Genomic DNA, 9222 nt, shown 5'->3' on the forward strand with positions numbered 1-9222 from the left:
CTATCCATGTTCTTGCTGGATTCTTGGGGGTTTGTCTCCGGCATTTGCCCGGTCTACTAGAAATTTAGATCTCCATGCTGGACACACGAAGCGATCATCCCCAACACGGAGGTTCAAATGCCCAATGTAACCATCTATGACCTGCGAATAACATAATGAAATTTTATGTTAATAACATGCATGTAAATATTAAATGTATGTAATAGACGTGTTCTACGCACTTACATCATCTGATAACCATCTTTCATCCAGAACTACACGAAGACATTCAGCGTTAACTTCATCGCCCCTTGCACTCCGGTAAACATTCTTTTTTTTGTGCTGCTCTGACCGAGATGCAAGCTCAAGGAAGACTATAGCTGCGTCAACTAGTTCAGGCGTCAAATCAGATGATGCATCCGGTTTTGCATTTTTATCTGGGCCAGGTTTATCATCGAAATTCAGAGCTGCATGCATATGAAAAGGCTTAGCAAATACAACATTTTTTACAGGGAATATTAAAAAAATCGGAAAAATAAACTACCTTTTGTGGATGAACCACGGACTTGACGCTTGGTGCGTCTGTCTAGAGCATAGGGAGATTGAAATTTTTTGGGAATTGTTCGCTTCCTCTTCCCAGCCAACTCATCTTCCTTTGATTTAGATATGAACTTGCTAATAGTTACTGCATCAAGATCAATTTCAGAATCTGATGTCACCGGATAAGCATTTTCAGTGATGAACGGATTATCCGGTGTGCTACCAACATCGCCCAATGGCTTTTCTACTGGAGTATCATTCAGTCCACTAGCCTTGGCAGGTGTGCGCATATCATCATTTGCATTCTTTGCAGTACCATTCTTAGCAGGCTCCTTGAAATGTTTTTCGAATTTCTCAACTTCATCAGGCAGGTTCATGTCAATGATATGAATAGAATCTCCACCTCCTGCTGAATCGCTCTCTTCATTGTACATGAACTCTTTTTTAACACGAGGGCCGTTCCAGAAAGAGTTGACATCTTCCTGGTCCTCTGATACGTCTCCAACGTATCGATAATTTCTTATGTTCCATGCTACTTTATTGATGATATCTACATGTTTTATACATACTTTATGTCATATTTATGCATTTTCCGGCACTAATCTATTAACGAGATGCCGAAGAGCCAGTTGTTGTTTTCTGCTGTTTTTGGTTTCAGAAATCCTAGTAAGGAAATATTCTCGGAATTGGACGAAATCAACGCCCAGGATCTTATTTTTCCACGAAGCTTCCAGAAGTCCGGAGAGGAAACGAAGTGGGGCGACGAGGCAGCCACACACCAGGGCGGCGTGGCCCAGGCCCTGGCCGCGCCGGCCTGTGGTGTGGACCCCTCGTGGCGCCCCCTGACCTACCCTTCCGCCTACTTAAGCCTTCATCGAGAATAACTCCAGTACCGAGAGCCACGATACGGAAAACCTTCCATAGACGCCGCCGCCGCCAATCCCATCTCGTGGGATTCAGGAGATCGCCTCCAGCACCCTGCCGGAGAGGGGAATCATCTCCCGGAGGACTCTTCACCGCCATGGTCGCCTCCGGAGTGATGAGTGAGTAGTTCACCCCTGGACTATGGGTCCATAGCAGTAGCTAGATGGTCGTCTTCTCCTAATTGTGCTATCATTGTTGGATCTTGTGAGCTGCCTAACATGATCAAGATCATCTATCTGTAATGCTACATGTTGTGTTTGTTGGGATCTGATGAATAAGTGAATGCTATGTTATGTTGATTATCAATCTATCATCTATGTGTTGTTTATGATCTTGCATGCTCTCCGTTGCTAGTAGAGGCTCTGGCCAAGTTTTTGCTTGTAACTCCAAGAGGGAGTATTTATGCTCGATAGTGGGTTCATGTCTCCATTAAATCTGGGGGAGTGACAGAAACCTCTAAGGTTGTGGATGTGTTGTTGCCACTAGGGTTAAAACATCAATGCTATGTCTAAGGATATATTCGTTGATTACATTACGCACCATACTTAATGCAATTGTCTGTTGTTTGCAACTTAATACTGGAGGGGGTTCGGATGATAACCCAGAGGGGGACTTTTTAGGCATAGATGCATGCTGGATAGCAGTCTATGTACTTTGTCGTAATGCCCAATTAAATCTCACAATACTCATCATAACATGTATGTGCATGGTCATGCCCTCTTTATTTGTCAATTGCCCAACTGTAATTCATTCACCCAACATGCTTATTCTTATCGGAGAGACACCACTAGTGAACTGTGGACCTCGGTCCATTCTTTTACATCGAATACAATCAACTGCAATACTTGTTCTACTGTTCTCTGCAAACATCATCATCCACACTATACATCTAATCCTTTGTTATAGCAAGCCGGTGAGATTGACAACCTCACTGTTACATTGGGACAAAGTACTTTGGTTGTGTTGTGCAAGTTCCACGTTGGCGCCGGAATCCCTGGTGTTGCGCCGCACTACACTCCGCCGCCATCAACCTTCAACGTGCTTCTTGGCTCCTACTGGTTCGATAAACCTTGGTTTCTTACTGAGGAATAACTTGCCGTTGTACGCATCACACCTTCCTCTTGGGGTTCCCAACGGACGCGTGATGTACGCGTATCAAGACCGTTTTCTGGCGCCGTTGCCGGGGAGATCAAGACACGCTGCAAGGGGAGTCTCCACCTCCAATCTCTTTACTTTGTTTTTGTCTTGCTTTACTTTTATTTACTACTTTGTTTGCTGCACTAAAACAAAACACAAAAAAAATTAGTTGCTAGCTTTACTTTATTTACTGTCTTGTTTGCAATCTCCATATTAAAAACACAAAAAAAATAGTTACTTGCATTTTCTTTATCTAGTTTGTTTTATTTACTATTATGAGTAATCCTGAAGTTGAAGTTCGCTCGTTTAAGCAACAAGGGGGAGAATGTTTAAAAGATGCTTGGTATAGAATTAGTGACGCCCATAATAGGTGCACTAAGAAGCACTCCACCACTATCCTACTCAGGAATTTTTATGTTGGTATCTCTAGCTGGAATAGGTATGTTCTTGATCGTCTCGCGGGAGGTAACTTTTTAAGTACTCCTGCCTTAGAAGCTAGTTGCATATTGAGAGTCTATTTGGAATACCACCTGTTAATGAAGTTAAAATTGAAACCTCTCTTGAAGATGTCATGAAAAAGTTGGAAACTATAGAGCAAAACCTTCCAAGTATTGAGGCTAAACTGGGAGAATTACTTAATAGCACTGATAAACTTGATAAATCTCTAGATGGAATTAATGAGATAATTGCCATCTTAGAAGCTTGTGCTATTCATGATAATCAAACCCAAAGGATTAGTGAACTTGAAGAGGCTATGGGAACATTGGGTTCAACTTTTTCTTCTATTAAATTTAAGGAGAAAGCTTATGTGGGTAAGGAGCAAAAGTTCATGTATGTCTCTAAGGTGCCTAAACTAAAAAACCATTATAGGCCTAAAATTGACAAGGCTCTTAATACCACTATAGATAACGGAGCATCCAACGCTTCGTCTCTTGATAACACTTGATACACACTTTCTGCGCCTAGCTGAAAGGCGTTAAAGAAAAGCGCTTATGGGAGACAACCCATGATTTTACTACAGTACCTTTGTTTTATATTTGAGTCTTGGAAGTTGTTACTACTGTAGCAACCTCTCCTTATCTTAGTTTTGTTGCATTGTTGTGCCAAGTAAAGTCTTTGATAGTAAGGTTCATACTAGATTTGGATTACTGCGCAGAAACAGATTTCTTGCTGTCACGAATCTGGGCCTAATTCTCTGTAGGTAACTCAGAAAATTCTGCCAATTTACGTTCATTCAATTTGAGCATTTTCATTTGAGCAAGTCTGGTGCCTCTTAGAAATTCGTCTTTACGGACTGTTCTGTTTTGACAGATTCTGCCTTTTATTTCGCATTGCCTGTTTTGCTATGCTTGATGGATTTTTCTATTCCATTAACTTTCAGTAGCTTTGTGCAATGTCCAGAAGTGTTAAGAATGATTATGTCACCTCTGAACATGTGAATTTTGATTGTGCACTAACCCTCTACTGAGTTGTTTTAAGTTTGGTGTGGAGGAAGTTTTCAAGGATCAAGAGAGGAGGATGATACAATATGATCAAGGAGAGTGAAAGCTCTAAGCTTGGGGATGCCCCGGTGGTTCACCCCTGCATATTTCACGAAGACTCAAGCGTCTAAGCTTGGGGATGCCCAAGGCATCCCCATCTGCATCGACAACATTATCAGGTTCCTCTAGTGAAACTATATTTTTATTCCATCACATCTTATGTACTTTGCTTGGAGCGTCTGTTTGCTTTTGTTTTTGTTTTGTTTGAATAAAATGGATCCTAGCATTCATTGTGTGGGAGAGAGACACGCTCCGCTGTTGCATATGGACAAATATGTCCTTAGGCTTTACTCATAATGTTCGTGGCGAAGGTTGAATCTGCTTCGTTAAATTGTTATATGGTTGGAAACGGGAAATGCTACATGTAGTAATTGGTAGAATGTCTTGAATAATGTGATACTTGGCAATTGTTGTGCTCATGTTTAAGCTCTTGCATCATATACTTTGCACCTATTAATGAAGAAATACATAGAGCTTGCTAAAATTTGGTTTGCATGATTAGTCTCTCTAGAGTCTAGATATTTTCTAGTAAGGGTCGAACAACAAGGAAGACGGTGTAAAGTCTTATAATGCTTACAATATGTCTTTTATGTGAGTTTTGCTGTACCTCTTCATACTTGTGTTTGTTTCAAATAGCCTTGCTAGCCTAAGCCTTGTATCGAGAGGGAATACTTCTCATGCATCCAAATCCTTGAGCCAATAACTATGCCACTTGTGTCCACCATACCTACCTACTACATGGTATTTCTCCGCCATTCCAAAGTAAATTGCTTGAGTGCTACCTTTAAAATTTCCATTCTCTATCTTTGCAATATATAGCTCATGGGACAAATAGCCTAAAACTATTGTGGTATTGAATATGTACTTATGCATTTTATCTCTTATTAAGTTGCTTGTTGTGCGATAACCATGTTCCTGGGGACGCCATCAACTACTCTTTGTTGAATATCATGTGAGTTGCTATGCATGTTCGTCTTGTCTGAAGTAAGGGCGATTTACCATGAGTTGAATGATTTGAGCATGCATATTGTTAGAGAAGAACATTGGGCCGCTAACTAAAGCCATGATCCATGGTGGAAGTTTCAGTTTTGGTCAAATATCCTCAATCTCATATGAGAATATTAATTGTTGCTAAATGCTTATGCATTAAAGAGGAGTCCATTATCTGTTGTCTATGTTGTCCCGGTATGGATGTCTAAGTTGAGAATAATCAAAAGCGAGAAATCCAATGCGAGCTTTCTCCTTAGACCTTTGTACGGGCGGCATAGAGGTACCCCTTTGTGACACTTGGTTAAAATATATGTATTGCGGTGATAATCCAGGTAATCCGAGCTAATTAGGACAAGGTGCGGGCACTATTAGTATACTATGCATGAGGCTTGCAACTTGTAGGATATAATTTACATGATACATATGCTTTATTACTACCGTTGACAAAATTGTTTCTTGTTTTCAAAATCAAAGCTCTAGCACAAATATAGCAATCAATGCTTCCCTCTGCGAAGGGCCTTTCTTCTACTTTTATGTTGAGTCAGTTCACCTATTTCTCTCCCATCTCAAGAAACAAATACTTGTGTGAATTGTGCATTGATTCCTACATACTTGCATATTGCACTTGTTATATTACTTTACATTGACAATATCCATGAGATATACATGTTACAAGTTGAAAGCAACCGCTGAAACTTAATCTTCCTTTGTGTTGCTTCAATACCTCTACTATGAATTTATTGCTTTATGAGTTAACTCTTATGCAAGACTTATTGATGCTTGTCTTGAAAGTACTATTCATGAAAAGTCTTTGCTATATGATTCAATTGTTTACTCATTGCATTACCATTGCTTCGAATCGCTGCATTCATTACATGTGCTTACAATAGTATGATCAAGATTATGATGGCATGTCACTTCAGAAATTATCTTTGTTATCGTTTACCTACTCGGGACGAGCAGGAAAGAAGCTAGGGGATGCCGATACGTCTCAACGTATCGATAATTTCTTATGTTCCATGCTACTTTATTGATGATATCTACATGTTTTATACATACTTTATGTCATATTTATGCATTTTCCGGCACTAACCTACTAACGAGATGCCGAAGAGCCAGTTGCTGTTTTCTGCTGTTTTTGGTTTCAGAAATCCTAGTAAGGAAATATTCTCGGAATTGGACGAAATCAACGCCCAGGATCTTATTTTTCCACGAAGCTTCCAGAAGTCCGGAGAGGAAACGAAGTGGGGCGACGAGGCAGCCACACACGAGGGCGGCGCGGCCCAGGCCCTGGCCGCGCGGCCTGTGGTGTGGACCCCTCGTGGCGCCCCTGACCTACCCTTCCGCCTACTTAAGTCTTCGTCGAGAATAACTCCAGTACCGAGAGCCACGATACGGAAAACCTTCCAGAGACGCCGCCGCCGCCAATCCCATCTCGGGGGATTCAGGAGATCGCCTCCGGCACCCTGCCGGAGAGGGGAATCATCTCCCGGAGGACTCTTCACCGCCATGGTCGCCTCCGGAGTGATGAGTGAGTAGTTCACCCCTGGACTATGGGTCCATAGCAGTAGCTAGATGGTCGTCTTCTCCTAATTGTGCTATCATTGTTGGATCTTGTGAGCTGCCTAACATGATCAAGATCATCTATCTGTAATGCTACATGTTGTGTTTGTTGGGATCTGATGAATAAGTGAATGCTATGTTATGTTGATTATCAATCTATCATCTATGTGTTGTTTATGATCTTGCATGCTCTCTGTTGCTAGTAGAGGCTCTGGCCAAGTTTTTGCTTGTAACTCCAAGAGGGAGTATTTATGCTCGATAGTGGGTTCATGTCTCCATTAAATCTGGGGGAGTGACAGAAACATCTAAGGTTGTGGATGTGCTGTTGCCACTAGGGATAAAACATCAATGCTATGTCTAAGGATATATTCGTTGATTACATTACACACCATACTTAATGCAATTGTCTGTTGTTTGCAACTTAATACTGGAGGGGGTTCGGATGATAACCTGAAGGTGGACTTTTTGGCATAGATGCATGCTGGATAGCGGTCTATGTACTTTATCGTAATGCCCAATTAAATCTCACAATACTCATCATAACATGTATGTGCATGGTCATGCCTTCTTTATTTGTCAATTGCCCAACTGTAATTTGTTCACCAAACATGCTTATTCTTATCGGAGAGACACCACTAGTGAACTGTGGACCCCGGTCCATTCTTTTACATCGAATACAATCAACTGCAATACTCGTTCTACTGTTCTCTGCAAACAACATCATCCACACTATACATCTAATCCTTTGTTACAGCAAGCCGGTGAGATTGACAACCTCACTGTTACGTTGGGACAAAGTACTTTGGTTGTGTTGTGCAGGTTCCACGTTGGCGCCGGAATCCCTGGTGTTGCGCCGCACTACACTCCGCCGCCATCAACCTTCAACGTGCTTCTTGGCTCCTACTGGTTCGACAAACCTTGGTTTCTTACTGAGGGAAAACTTGCCGCTGTATGCATCACACCTTCCTCTTGGGGTTCCCAACGGATGCGTGTTGTACGCGTATCATCCTCCATGTTACCGGAAACCGCTGCGGCTATCGGTTTGTAAGTCACGCCTTCCTTATTAAACATCTCCAATGTTCTCTGCAACACAAAAATATATGAGTTCATGAACGATTGCATTTTCAATAACAAAAGAAAATGACACAACAGTTAGGCGTTTCACCTGAGCACATAAGGCAGGGATGGAAGCCAACAGCTTCTGCACTTGTTCATCCAGGTAACCCGTTAAACGATTTATCAGAATTTCCTTCTGACCGTTATCAATGGGTTTTGGAGCCTGTTTCTTTTTTGGAACATCACTCGCGGGCTTGGCGTTATTCTGAGGAGCAGCCACAGGATCTGGCACAACTGGCTCCATCAACCGATACTGTTCAGTGATATTTTCATCAATCTGCACGTTATATAATGCAAGAGTTAAGTACTAAAGTTTTGAATTGAGTATTTACAAAATTAAGTGTGCCTAGTCGTAACATTGAAATTAGTACCTTCACGTTACCACGACCGCGACCATTCTCATAGTCAAAATTGTCCCTCCGCGTGGCAGCTGCTCCATTCCAGTTCCTCATTAGAGGGCGCAAGGAAAATTTAGGATTAAATGCACAGTCGCCTTCTAGCGGCTGACATTTTTCCTAGTACAAGTACTGCATGTGAACAAAGGAGAGTAAATATCTATACGTGAAAAATGCAATGAGATGTAATATGCACAACACTCCGACATAAGACCATACATACCTGCAACATTCCTAAGTTCCCTTTCGGCCACTGACGGATTTGTCTACCTTTCCTTACCAACCTAATGCTATCCAACAGAACCCTTAGAGTGAATGCATTCCAATTGAATTTGGGCATTCCGTTCACATCTTCTACTAGTGCATAGAACTTGGGTGGAACAATCTTCGTCGCCATAGGCGCAAGTACTGTTTCTAGAAGCACTACCCTCCTCAGGAAGTCATCATCGGCAAGTTTACTTTTGATGATGTCGTCAATTAATTCTTCGAATAATGATGTTACCGGTTGATTTGCTTAAGAACTATGGTGGGATGCGTTGCTTCACGTCTTCACCTTCCTCGGTAAGTATTTCCCCAGATGAAAAACCTTCATTAGCCAGACCAAGGAGACACTCAACTTCGACAAAACCAAGAGACACCGCACCATTGTTCTCTCCTATTTCGAATGTACCAGTGGCAGGGTCAAAAACATCAAACATGAACGTGGAACAAAAATGAACATGAATCAATAAGTACTATGCAAAAATAATCCACGAAATACAAATGACATATAAACATGTAATGAAATATTACGTAATATACATGTAAGAAGGTGTACCTTATCAATATTGTACGCATCTTCACAGAAGGAATCATCATCATACTTCTTAAATTAGTTAGAGCTAGTCTAGCACGTTGATCGACGGTAAGACGGCCATGAGCCTACACCATTTTTCGATGTTGCAGCAAACATCACCCTTAAGCTCGTCCATTCTATCAAGGAAAAACACTATATTAAGAAAGTAATATGTCACGTACAAAAAACTAAATTAAATGTG

At 41.4% G+C, this 9222-nt stretch overlaps 1 protein-coding gene across 1 annotated transcript; it reads right to left on the bottom strand.

Annotated features, from left to right (window-relative positions):
- Positions 1–8582, bottom strand: LOC127328683 (uncharacterized). The gene is made up of 7 exons (XM_051355265.1): positions 8409–8582; positions 8162–8305; positions 7840–8067; positions 7694–7757; positions 524–958; positions 226–446; positions 1–141 (listed from the first exon to the last, which is right to left on the bottom strand). Exons 1-7 carry the CDS (start codon positions 8580–8582, stop codon positions 1–3), a joined length of 1407 nt encoding a protein of 468 aa, XP_051211225.1.
- Between the last annotated feature and the right edge of the window lie 640 nt (positions 8583–9222).

Source organism: Lolium perenne, chromosome 2 (assembly GCF_019359855.2).
Source record: "Lolium perenne isolate Kyuss_39 chromosome 2, Kyuss_2.0, whole genome shotgun sequence".
Taxonomy (NCBI): Eukaryota; Viridiplantae; Streptophyta; class Magnoliopsida; order Poales; family Poaceae; genus Lolium; species Lolium perenne.

Excerpts from the sequence above, each read along its gene's own strand:
- LOC127328683 (XM_051355265.1), bottom strand. The coding sequence starts at position 8,582 with ATGGCGACGAAGATTGTTCCACCCAAGTTCTATGCACTAGTAGAAGAT. Across the intron at positions 8,068-8,161 it reads GCGGTCGTGGTAACGTGAAG|ATTGATGAAAATATCACTGA; the intron begins GTACTAATTTCA and ends TATAACGTGCAG. Across the intron at positions 7,758-7,839 it reads TCCCTGCCTTATGTGCTCAG|AGAACATTGGAGATGTTTAA; the intron begins GTGAAACGCCTA and ends TTTGTGTTGCAG.